This window comes from Silurus meridionalis, chromosome 2 (assembly GCF_014805685.1).
Source record: "Silurus meridionalis isolate SWU-2019-XX chromosome 2, ASM1480568v1, whole genome shotgun sequence".
NCBI lineage: Eukaryota > Metazoa > Chordata > Actinopteri > Siluriformes > Siluridae > Silurus > Silurus meridionalis.
The window spans coordinates 15,784,904-15,798,424 of NC_060885.1; the positions used below are offsets into that span (position 1 = coordinate 15,784,904).

General features: G+C 38.1%; 1 protein-coding gene across 12 annotated transcripts in view; it reads right to left on the bottom strand.

Moving 5' to 3' along the window:
• LOC124398782 (regulating synaptic membrane exocytosis protein 1-like) overlaps positions 1-13,521 on the bottom strand; it is a 62,845-nt gene that overhangs the window by 27,747 nt on the left and 21,577 nt on the right. For 11 of the 12 annotated variants that reach the window (XM_046869154.1, XM_046869179.1, XM_046869170.1 and 8 more), the window contains exons 3-6: positions 11,040-11,253; positions 9,409-9,420; positions 1,458-1,750; positions 179-1,029 (exon numbers count right to left, since the gene is read on the bottom strand). In XM_046869154.1, the coding sequence (XP_046725110.1) occupies positions 179-1,029; positions 1,458-1,750; positions 9,409-9,420; positions 11,040-11,253 (1,370 nt within the window). The remainder of the gene's footprint in view (positions 1-178; positions 1,030-1,457; positions 1,751-9,408; positions 9,421-11,039; positions 11,254-13,521) is intronic. The other variant, XM_046869142.1, reaches the window with a different exon arrangement.

The window sequence follows — 13,521 nt, forward strand, 5'->3', positions numbered from 1 at the left end:
GATCTTTGCTTATCTTTGGTATTTCGGTTACGACCTCCATTTTGGAGAAGAGAATTATGACTAAACTTTTTTTTTCATCAAAAATGATCACAGGACATACAAACATTTATTTGTTACCATATTTGTAATTTTAAAGTATGCAACAATTAAGTAGATGGAGCTTCTAAATGTAGCTCACCTCTCTCACTGACGCTCTCGATCTCTCCATCCTCACAGCTAGTGTACTCAGGCGTGGAGCCGCCTTCCTCCTCTGAGCTACTGACTGACATTTGCCGCTTGTTCCCTCCACGCTTTGACTTGTAGGGGCGGGGTGGGGGAGGCCGCAGGCATTCTGATTGGTCGGAGCTGAGGGAGTCATTACGCAGCATGCTCTCAGCTTTTTCCCGCTTGGCTTTGCGCGCCACACCTGGCTCCAGGTGGCTCGGCTGAAGCTTCCTGTCCCTTTCAGGAGGCTCCCTGAGTTCTGGGGTTCCGGTGGGAGCAGCAGGACCCACACGGAACCCTGGGGCAGGTGGCTGAGGGGTGTGATTAGGTTTAGGTGCTTGCACTGCAGTTCCTGTTGTGCCCCCCACAGTCCTCTCCCCTTTAATCCCTTGCTGCTTGCTCTCTAAAGATGGTTGGCGCTCCTCTGCCCACCTTCGGCCTGTTCTATTCTCTGTGAGCACCTCGCCAGCTTGTCTCTCAGGCACTCCTGTATCCCCCTGTCTAAGCCGTGGTGCTTTTTGGTGCACACGTTTCTCCTGCTCTGTCGGCTGGGCCTTAACAGGGAGGTGTGGAGGGTCGTTTCGCTGTTCCTCTCGAAGTAGCCTCTGTTCACCCTCTGTCCTTCTCAGCTCCCCCACACTTCCCTTTATGTCAGTATAGCTCCGTTCTTGTGATCGGGCCTTAACCAGATGGCGAGTCTCTCGACGAGCGTCCCCGGGCTCCCACTCCTGTGAAGGTTGCGACTGGATTTTGGCCAATCCCCGGCGCCTTTCCACCCTTGATCCGGGCTTGCCGTTCTGGTCTGAGGTTGACGATTGCTTTTTTCTGGTAAAGCAACAAAAGTGGAGGATCAGAGAGACTGAAAATAGAAGAGGAGACATTGTGCTTCACAAAGAGCACATAAAAGGTTTGCTGCTCATGAATTAAACATATTCAGATCCATGCACAACATGATTCAAATGCATGTATGACTAGGTAACAACCATAATAAGCAAACAGTACCCTAAGGAAACTGATCAAATCTTAATTCTTATCATTTCCAGCAAATATAAAGCAACTGTGCCTGTGCCTCCTGTTTATGAGGTTTTCATTTATTATACTAAGCTAAATAAAATATCAAACATCATACATTATGATAGAATTGCAGCACAGTAAATAATCTTTCTGTTTAAGAACCAAACAAGGAATAAATGTCAAAATTTTAAAAGGCAAGAAATTTATTTTGATCACAAAGTTTTTTAAATCACTATAACCTTTCTTGTGGTGGTTCACTGCGGGATCGAGATGAAGGCAGGTCGGCCTGTCCAGCAGCAGGGCTTTTGTTTTTGTTCAGCTGGTTGTCCTGGGCAGTGGAGGCAGAGGAACCAAGAGGAATCTGAGACCTAGAACGTACTTTCTTGTCTCCTGCAGGATCTGCACACTCGGCTGGATCGCTCATTGCTTTCTTTAGTGATGGCTTTGCCTTTGGCCCCTGTTCTGCAAACCATTCCCCTGAATTCGTGAGCATGTCCTGCTGCTTACGGCACTTGTTACATACCCACATCACCTGCAGAGAGCAGAGCACTGTAAACATGCTGAAACTTAGGTAGTATTATCTAGACTTAGAGCAGCATCATAGAAACTTTATTCCTCATCATTACTGGAAAGAGCAAGTGTTTTCAGGTCAAATCTAAAGTTTTTATTTTAATAATAAATCAAAGATAATAAGGTATAATTTACAGGTGCACATTTTCTGGAAACCCAACACATTACAAAAAAATTTGATTTGCCTTTATTCAAATTTGGCCTACACTCGACTGTAACACATTTAAGGACACTACACATATTGCTACAAATTAAATTAAATAATCAATCAGAATCAGAATACTTTATTGATCCCATTGGAAAATTGTTTTTAAAAAATAATAAATAATTATTAGAATTTTAATATTAAACAATGATTCATAAAGAATAATGAATAAGCAGGGAAACCTATATCTTGGTGGAAGACATAAATATGTGGTGTTCTACTAGCAACTAGTTAAAGTAATAAAGACTTTGGCCCTTTCTGCTTAGTTTAGACACATTTTCAATTAAATGAAACCAGATTTCTAACCTTTCTCAGTTCAGTCTTGTTGTTTCTAAATGTGCAAATGATTTCTTTTATTTCTTTTCTATTTTATTAACAGCACATTCATGAATTTATCATCTTATCTACTACCATGTATCAATCCACTTCATACATGGAGCATTAAAACTATTATGAGGCAACATTTCAGTTTAGTTTCACTTATATGAAGAGAAGATACAATAATTTTTGTAAACTTTTGGTCTTTTATATATAAGTTTACAAAAATTATTTTATCTTATTATATATATATATATATATATATATATATATATATATATATATATATATATATATATTATTATAAATTCTGTTTTTTTATTATTTAAATTTTTTATTTTTTTTTTAAACTCTTATGTGCTTCATTATAGCCTGTGGATTGGACATATATGGCCATAATGTATGGACATTGTCCATCTTCACTGTGGGGAGACCAGATGGGTATCATGGCAGGTGAGGTCTTGTTTTCCTAGGCATTAGCTGTTCTCTCTCTATCTGTATCTCCCTCCCCCATATCCACACTCGGTCCCTGCTGTTTCCTTCAAGAGGAGGCGACACAAAAAAGACCTTGGCACATCCCATATTTTCCCTCTTTTTTTTCCCACTCCTCTCCTCCTCCAGATTGCTTTTGATTAAAGAGTTTGGGAGATAGGGAGGGGGGCATAAACATGGCTATATTTATCCAGGCAGCCCAGTAGCCAGCACCATCAGGAGCTTCAAACAATTCCCCAGCTACATAGTTACGGCGTGTAAAGACTGTCCCCCACGAACACAATATCCAACAACCGTTCTTACATGTGCACACCTACACATACACAGACACACGCAGCCTTCTGGTGCTGATGCTTGTGCCAACCAAACACACTCTGTGGTTATAGCGGGATAACAGAGTGTTCACATATGCCACCTGCTACCACAGCTCCTGTCCTACTTTCTTCATTCTCATTTTCCAAACAGAGAAACTCACCTCACAAATACATGATTATCTTTATTAAAATCAAGCTCCTTTGCAATTAAAAGAAAACCAGGGGGGAAAAATCAGGACGGAAGAGACAGGTCATCATCATGGATTGCAGAAAAGCATTATGCCCTGATTGAACAGGCTTGGAGTGGCTCCAAACTAATCTAAAGTAAATCAGCAGCAGAATCTCCAGCTGTCAGATACGGACACCAGACCCTTGCTGCACAGATTAGACCAGTTCCACCAACAGAATACTGCACACCAGTACAGAGTGGTGTGTGATTCAGAATGTACGACATACTCTATAACAACCCAAGATTTCAATCTGTTCACATTAACACACCATATACATTCATTAACATGCTACATAAAATTGCATACTGCATTGCCATTATGTTATAATTTAAATCAAATAAAAAAAGGGATAGAAAATAAATATATGACATGGCATTGCTTATTCAAGTAACTAATCCAGGTCTGATATGAGCTAGAAAAAACTTTCGTTCTAATCTGGCACACTAGAGTGCACATTACTTCAAAGGTCTTTAACTAACCTCTAAAGGCAATTTGTTATATGCTTTCAAGCCATCTCAGGGGAGAAAAGACAGCACCATTAGCCATTTCTAGATGCAAAATCTAGGACACCATCTACGGTGCATGTTGTGCGTACGTATACTTGTGACGCAGTAGCAATTGACGGAAAAATAATGATTAATCTTCATCCGCTTCCAATGGGAATGCACATATTTGCATTACTTTGCGTGGAAGGTATTAAACGTATGAAGCTTGCTGCCTTGTATAAAGGCTCTGATGTTTATGAGCGAATTTACTGTACATTTTCCACACCTTCTGTGTACCAGATTTTTTGTAAGCCCATGCTTACTCTAAAATATTCACCCACTGCTTTCGCAAAAGTACCGTAGCCTTTATTTAAACGTAAAAATCAGAACACAGCAATTTACCAAGGCTGTATTGCAGTCTATGGTTAAAACATATTAACCAAAATTTTATAATCAAAACAATAAATTGCAGCAAAATGTACAATGGCTGATGAGCTACAATAACTTATTGACAGCTAGAGGGTGGGAACAAATCAGTCATGATCCAATAATGCAAGAGCAAGCAAGCAAGCAGGAAAAATCTGATCTAAGATGCCGGATACGTATTGGATGTTAGTCGCGTTGTAGTGATTATTTGTATGGCAAATAATCAGATTCATTATCTTAAAAGCTTCCTAAGAAAATTTCTGGGTGGACTAATAAATCTAACGAGTTTAGGGATGTGAAGTTGTTGCGTAATATACACCATACATCAATTTTATCTGTAGTTCTAATTTTTTTTTCTTTCCCTCAATCATAGCTAGTAATGGATCACTGGGATATAATAATAACTAATGGCACTTTTATAGAATTGAGAATCATCACCACAAATCATAAACATAATCTTAATCGTAAACTCTGCATGTTCCAGGTTCTGCATCAGCTATAAAATAAATAAATAAATAAATAAAAACTTGTTTAAGTATGCATCTGTAAAATATGCTACAGACATAACCTTGATTACTCTGAACCACATTTTTTCTTTCACATTTGTATTTAAAAAAAAAAAAAAAAAAAAAAGATGCATTTACACATTTATTTCCAAACCACCCCCTATGGGGAGAAGTCTATTGTTATATTTGTACTGAGAATAAAAAAATCTGAGTCTGTCTGTTTGCAAGATAATTACAGACTGAACATCAAAGCACATATTAAGATCGAGGATAAAATAGTATAAAAACAATCTTAGTCTCAATATTAGTAATTCACTCTAGTGTAACTACTCTAGCAAATAGAGGCTTAGTAGTTGAGATGTTCAGAGTTTTCTTACCCAAAAGTGAAAATGTACACACACACATATATATATATATATATATATATATATATATATATATATATATATATATATATATATATATATATATATATATATACACACACCTTAGTACTTCTTAAAATCTTCTTTTTTTGTTTAGATTATACATTATTGTCATAATGCAACCAGGATTGATAAAGCAAGCAGAAATCTACAATATTTGTTTAGTTCTTGCTCATTTCCTGGCCAATGATATGTTGTTAGAACCCAGTAAAAGCTAAATATTTTGGGCTTGGCCCTTTTCTTTCGCCAAGGATATGGAGTGGAATTTTCCAGAACATACTGTATATGCATCAGATAATAGTATCTATCACTTTCTCTATCTCTCACTTTTGCTCTCTCTCTTTTTCACTTTCACACACATACACGCACACACAAGATATTAAAATATGAGACAGACCCTTCACACGTCCAGCATCTCTGTTTTCTAGTGTTTCAAATTGTGTTTGAACTGTAAATATAAGACCACTGTTAGATATGGTCTGAAAGAATAGATAAGCTAAACATCTATACATCTATGAATCTATACATCCACAAAAATACAAAGTTACAAAGTTCTATGGTCCATTTTGGGGGCAACCTTGTGTCCTTCATGCCCTCTTTGTACTCCCTGAGTGAGCAATTCACTTCTTCTTCTTGAGTTTAGAAAATAAGGAAAATTAAAAATACCCTGCTCTTTCAAGACAGTGACTATTTCAAGGGTTAAGGACTCCAGCGTCTGCTCTTTTCCAGCATTGCCATCATGTTCTTGGGCTGCCAGAACACCCCGCCTCCATCATTGCACTTCTGCGTTAATCAAGATGAAGAATTCAGAAGGGAATATAAATAGGGAGAGCCCTGAACAGATATATAAGATTATATAAGATCCGTTTCAAAGCTACTGAGCTTTCTTTAAATTGGTGACACGGTTTTAAAAAACACTCGTTAAAAGTCATGGACAAAAAAAAAAAAAAAACAGGACTACTGAAGGCAAGAAAACAACCTAGAGTGTATAAAAACTAATCTTCTTTCTGTAGCACGAGTACTTATACTCTACAGTCTGCACTTGCCATGTATTTGCCATTTTTGACATCTCTGGCCACAGTGAGTAATGGCATAAAGCCCTATAATTTGTCATATAACAGCCAGCTTCTGAAACTCTTTAATATTATTTCATTTCCATTGCAGCCGGGCGGAGTTGGGTTCCGCTATTGTTGTTGTCAAATTCAGGCAAACAGGTTATACAAATGTAGTGACAGGAGAAGCGTGCAGCAGAAGAAGAGGCTGGACGGAGGGCGCACTCACCAACTTTGACAGTTTGACGTATGGGGGCAGCAGCGGGCAGAGCCGTCTCCATAACTCAGCATGTTATAAATCCAGGATAAGGATGAAAGACTGCCACAAAAGAGATTACTGTCCATTTGCCCTAATGAGCCAGTATATCAGCGCCTGGAGACACTCGCCCCCTGACCGCCTTCACAAACACTCACTCACTCACCCCTCATACAGTGTACTGAGCATTTCAATTGTTAAATACCAGATCAATAGTATAAATAATTTATTGCAGGTCTCTGCTGATGTTACAAAACTCTGGCCCTCACAGTTTTTTCACAAGACATGCATCTTGTACTTGACCAGGCATCAGTGGATCAATATCATGATACTGTAAGTTTACATTGGCTTCTTTTCTAAACATTGGACTTGCTGTGAATTAAGCAGATCAGTAGACCCTATGGATAATGCACATGCTTTATACAGTTCCTCAATCAACCACATGAAAGCATATACATTTTATTGTGATCTTGCATCTCCCTGAGGATCTGAACTAACAAACAATGACTACACCTGCCCAAAACCTCTGACCTGCAGTGCTCAGTCTCTCCACTAGTCTGCACTGTGTCACACGTTGCTCCTCTATACAAATAAGCTCCCAGGACAGAAAGACATTGCACTCATTTCCATAGTTAATATTTGGACACATCATCTCTATTACATTAAGACAAGACACTATAGGTGAGAACGAATCATTTAGGCAAAATCATTTATACTGTTGCCATTCCTACAAGTATTTTGTATTTTGGAAATTTATAAAATGTTATCTGTGCAAATGATGCACAAATTTCAAATAATTTAACATTTTTTATTTTTGTTTTTTTAATTTTATTTCTACAAAAACATTTAATTAAGTAATTTTTCCATATAAAGTCTAAAATAAATCCAGCATTTACCCACAATGTGGAACATTATTTTTTATTATGCTTTTGCTTAGGGACCTGAATATTTTTTTTAGATTTAATAGATGCAAGATTTAGATTTTTGTTTTTGGATATATAAGAAAAAACATCGGTTTAAATATATTATACAGCTATAACAATAAGGAACGCCTGTACATTCATGCAGTTATACAATCAGCCAATCATGTGACAGCATTTTTAAGGTGGATGGGCTACAACAAAGGAACAGGAGCTATCATGAGCTCATTCAAAATGTATCCCTATATTAGGCAGAACTTAAAACTTCAACTTCCAAAAACTTTATATAATACAGAGTCATGATTGTTAGAATTTCATTATTACAGTAAGAGAACATACTATAGTTCCCTGAAAAATGAGTGACGTGACCAAAAATTGAAAATTTTTCCTGCAGTGTCTTGCATTAATAACAGCGTGAGTCCTGTCAGCTAAGGATATCATTAGTGTATTGAGCATCCTGTCAATTTTAGCCCACTCACCATTGAACTTCAGTTCATGGGTAACTATTTTGGTGTTTAGCTTGCTGTTCCAAATAATCCCACAAGGTTTCTAAGAGACCGAGATCCTGTGAGGCAGTCAAAAGTATCCCAGTGTTCCATTATACTTGTCAAAAAAGTCACACACAAATTTGGCTCTGTGCACCTGCTGCTGTCATCCTGGAACATGGATGTGTCAGTGTTAAATTCTGCTTGGACAAGAAATATGAAAAGGCAAACCTCCAGAGTCTGGTCAACAACTGACCCTCGGGTTTAACGCTATCAAATTACGTTTGTCCAGATGTGCAACCTACTGACACTGTAAAATTATGTGCTGCTATTTGTGGATTCGACACTTTTTGTTATTGTTATTATTAAATTCTTATTTTTTTATAATAATTTTTGGTCTGGGGACCTTATTACACAAACAGCACAAATCAGCATCCTCTATAATAGGATACTGTCCTTTACAATTATTTCCCCTGCCATGTACTTTGAAAGTGCAGAGGCAGAAACAAACAATCTCCCAGGTCCCAGTCAATGAAATGTTCAGAAAACCAGATGCAAACCAGAGGGAACAAATCAATACTAATCATTTCAGGATGTTGCCCTCTGAGGAAATGAAACATCGGCCTGTGTTTTCCCATGTCATCAATATTCTGCCATTAAAAAAATAAAACAAAAAATAAAAAAACAGCAAAAATCCAGCCCATCTGATTGACATGTGAAAGAGATAAATCAAAAGCAAAGGAATTGAATAGCAAGAGGAGGCTGATGTAATCAAGGGTGTAAAACTTGAACTAATATATATATATATATATATATATATATATATATATATATATATATATATATATATATATATATATATATAATGCATGTACAGAAGCACATGCCTGAACTGAAGAAGGAGACCTATATTAGAAAGATTTCCGATAATCAGTATTTACAAGGTATTATCTGCTTCCTGAAGTGCATAGCAGAATTCTGATTAACCTATGCTGTTTCCCAAGAGGGATCAAGGTGCCCACACTTTATGGTAAAACAGAAACAGGCCATGTACTATTACTTTAACTAAGAGACAGTGGTATTAATAGTACTTAATTAGTTAGACTTCTTTTTTGGTTTTCTACACTTGTATATATTATAATAGACACAGAGTGGAAATTGAAGGCAAATTTTTTGTTGAAAGGATGATTTCCTTAAATTTCATAAAAAATGTTGAACACATTATTGTATTAAAGTGACTAGATTATTGTATTAAATAATGTCTAGATTAATTCACTAAGGTACCATAGGGGCTGCGTCCAAAATTTGCGGATTATTGGAACTCGCGGGGTTAGACACCCAAGATAATCCGCAAATTTTGGACGCAGCCCCGCAGCCCAATTACCCTACTACAGTGTACACAGTGATTACAATTACCCTACTACAGTGTAACTATTAAGTTAAGACAGCTTTGGTAATGAGTATACAAGTGTCATGAGAATACAAAGGTAAGAAATGGCTAACCACCTTATCTTCCTTCTTCTCCGACATTGCAGAGGAAGCAAAAAGATGCAGCGAGGGGGTAGAGGGAAGATAGGAGAAAGAGTTAGAAGGGAAATCAGAGTAAATTAACATTAACAGGGTAAATAAACTTACAAAAACATTTCACATAGTACAGTAGCATACAGAAAAACAACTATTATTGACAATAATTAAGTCAATTAAACTGACAAAGGTTTATTGGCATCTTTCAGTTCATTGCTGTTAAGTCACTTATTGTCATTCTGAGAACTGATCAGAGAAATACATTTGAATGAATGTTGCCACAGACAGCAAACTGCAAGAAATGTTATGACTGAGAATTTCACAATACGTTTTACAATAACAATAAATTCCAAACGGTAATGAAAGACATGTACTGGGGCAATAAGAATTGCAATATTTAGTTCTACTTAATGAATTTTATTTCCTATCCTCCAAGACAGGGGCAAATTATTACACACAGTGAAATGCAAATACAAATAATATTCCTGAGTTATAGACAATACACACTATCTGTGCTGTTGCTCCTCCTTTCACACAGACATCTACACGAGAACACAAAAACACACATGACCACAACGCTTTGTTGTAGACTGTGCATTTGTGTATACTAACTGCAGGCCTGTTGTCCATCTTAACCCCAGCAATAGAGCTATTAAGTGCATTTCATTGCTGTTAGCTACTGTTTCCTTCTATACAGTCCATCACACTAAGTGGGCCCAGCTCTCTATGTTTAACCTTCAAGCGTCAAGCGACTCCATTATCAAACCGGCTACTCTCATTAATATGTCATGCCAGGATGACAAACTGGGAATGCTTATTTCGGGCAAAGCTAACCTTTAGGCTGCTTCTATCCATAAGCAGGACACATCCCAGATCCCAGATCAGCTGAACATCTAATAAAACAACCGCCATTGATTATAACTTATTCTCGAAAAAAAACATGCAATTATTCTCTACTGCCTCATATGGACCACTTTGCCTATGATCTGTGGCTTTAATTAATTACATCTAACTCGTCAAGCACTCCAGCTCTAGTTATTGTAAATATACAGGATATCCTAGTTCAAAGCTATCGGTTTTGTTGACTTCCAACACTGAGCTCATTAGGAATAGCACACTAATTAGGGCTTTGGATTTAGGGGCAGACACTTTAGGGAATAAAAGGTAAGAAGGTAAATATCATGCTCTGGGAGGGAGCCACTGTTTACTGGGGTTTCCCTGCCAGTGGCATTAATACTCCCTGTGGAGATGACGCGTCAGCCAGGGCATCCCAGCAAGGGCATGCAGTGACCCCCTGGTGGCCAGAGCCCTCACCTCCTTTGACTAATGCCTAATTAACCTTTCCGCCTGGCTCACACTTCTTCCCTCTCCTGTGCTTAAATGTCCTCACATCAGTGAGTACGACAGAGGTAGTGAATAAACCCCACACAAGAGTAAGCAGAAAAAAAGAGCAACAAGGGCACAGCTCAGACAGACAGAAATGCGACGTGCACTTTGGAGATTAAACTTGTTGAATAGACAGATAGAGAAATTCAGTTAACATCTAGGAAAGTGCAAACAAAGCATTTTAGCTCAATCCAGCAGAGGTACCAATACAAACTAAGGACACTTACACTGTTGGAGCGCAGAGACACCCTTCCTCCACAGCGGGCACAGAACTTGGTCTGACAGTAAGAACAGAGGTTCCCACAGCCGTCTGCAAACTTTGTTTTGTGGCAAATGCCACAGGTGGGTGCATCATCCTTGTGCTGGCCCTGCTGCCTCTGCTGAGGCTCCTGCGTTATCCGCCGCACCTGCTCCTTATAGCTGGTATACTGCTGGTGCATACTGAGGAGAGGAGAGGAGAGGAGAGGAGAGGAGAGGAGAGGAGAGAAGAGGAGAGGAGAGGAGAGGAGAGGCAAAACATAAGTGAAAAAAAAAAGATACATTTAGAAAAGAGAGGACATATAGAAATGCAAGCATCATATGAAATAAGGTTGGAAAAAATAAGTGCGGATTAGGCAATAAGGAGAGGACAAATATAAAAGTAGGGAAAGAGAAAACAGAATCAAGAAAATATAGAAATACAGAGAAGATGACAATGATGGAGATAAAATAATAATAAATAAAGGAGGACAGAGGACACAAAAACAACATTAGTGTAATTTCAGAAATTAGAGAAAATTGCTAAATTTCTCCCGAGAACTTGCCTATTTATATAAGCATTCAGCCAACTTTAGTCCTACCGAACTTTCAGAATGATGCACTGGACTAACACTTTCGATTCTGTTATTACACAAGTAATTAAGCCCACCACTAATTTCATTTTATTCCTGGGAAGCAGCTCTCTGTATCTTGATCAGAAGTTTTGAGTTGAATATGTTCCGGTCAAAGGGATGTGATCCAGTTGTCATTCTGAAGAAAAAAAAAAGAAGCTGCTAATGCTAGTACATTAATGCCGATGGAGCTATTGAGCTTAGAGATTGGTGCTGAGTTTGAAGGAAATGTGAGATTTTAGAGGACAGGCCCGATACAATAATCTCCAGTAAAAAAAAAATCAATAGAACATGGTGACACCACTGAACCATGTTCCTCACAGTGCTTTTTCTTATTATTTTCTTTACCATGCCCTATGCTTCTCTCTCTCTTTCTTTCTCTCATACAAACACACATCACATTTTTTATCACAATGAAATAACCAACTATCCACCATCAATATTGCAGCAACATTTAAATAAGAAAAAATAGTTTACAATGTCATTTAAAACCTTAAGAAAACCCTAAGAATTGACCAGATACATTAAGAGTAATATTAACAGTCCTGGCAACCTTCTTTACAACTTTTAGCAACAATACAGCTCATCACGAATTGTAGGAACTTTACTTACAGCAGGTCTGTCTTCACCAACCATTCCTCGTTATCTTAAATAATCCACACGGAGCGTTTATTAAAGGTAACACAGGACCGTTTGCCAAACCATGCAACACTGAGGAGAAGAAAAGTGAAATCATTTACATCAACCCCCACATCTCCACTCCTCCTTTACACTTCCAGTGCTCCTTTAGAACTTCACTTCTCCTTCAGACCACACACTGCTTTTCCTTCCCTCTTTATGCCCCCATCCTGCACTGCCTGCAGATCAAAGGTCAGGAAAAGGGCAACTAACAGTACCGTCACTTGCTCACTGTAAGGTGCTGCTAAGGTGTAGAAAGTCTAGGAACCGTGCGGAGATGCTTATATTTACATGGAGCTAACTAAAAAACATTCATTATTGAGTGACTAAAAAAAGCACAAATGCTACCGTCAAATATAATAGAACAATACAGTGTGGAAAACAAAGAGATAAGCATCATGTTTTCCAGTAAAAAGAACACTGGAAAGATCTCTGTACTCTCTACTCTCTACAGGAAATAATTTTCAGGAAATGAAGCCAGGCGCACCACAATTAAGACTGCACAGACAACGCAGGGTTTCCTAAATGAAACTGAGGGTTATTGTGTGTACACACAATATCCATTTCTCCACTTAACTCTTAACTTAACTCGCTCTATATTCTGTCTCTCTTACACTTTTTATCCCCCCAATAAGAATAAAAATAACCCTTTTGTGAAATGCAAATCAAGCCGAGTGTCTAAAAGAGTTGGCAAGCAAGCTACGCAGGAATACTGTGTTAGCACAGGACTTGGCATAATTAAGGTAAGCAGAAGGCCTAATTAGCGTGGCAAAGAGGAGGAACTTGAAGGAAAGTCAGCTTGGATATGAGTGACATAAAACTGGTCTTTCTCCCTGACAGCTGATTTCTGAGGCCACTAGGAAGCCCAAGAAACTTACAGTAAACAGCATTCTAAAAATTATACAGTTCAGTTCATTTTATAGATTTCTAAACATTGAAATGAACAGCTGTGAAATCGTGTTTGTGTGAAACATACAATAAGGTGAAAAGTAAGAGGACATCTGGCAACTGTGATGTTGGAGCGTTACAGTTCTTCTGCACTGAAAGTAATATGCAAACCTGTTCTTGAAGGACAGTGCTTCTGTGTACAATACCACTTCCATGTGTATGGCCTGTGTATGGGCTGTCAAGGTCGAATGGAGGAACCATGCAGAAGCCCTGA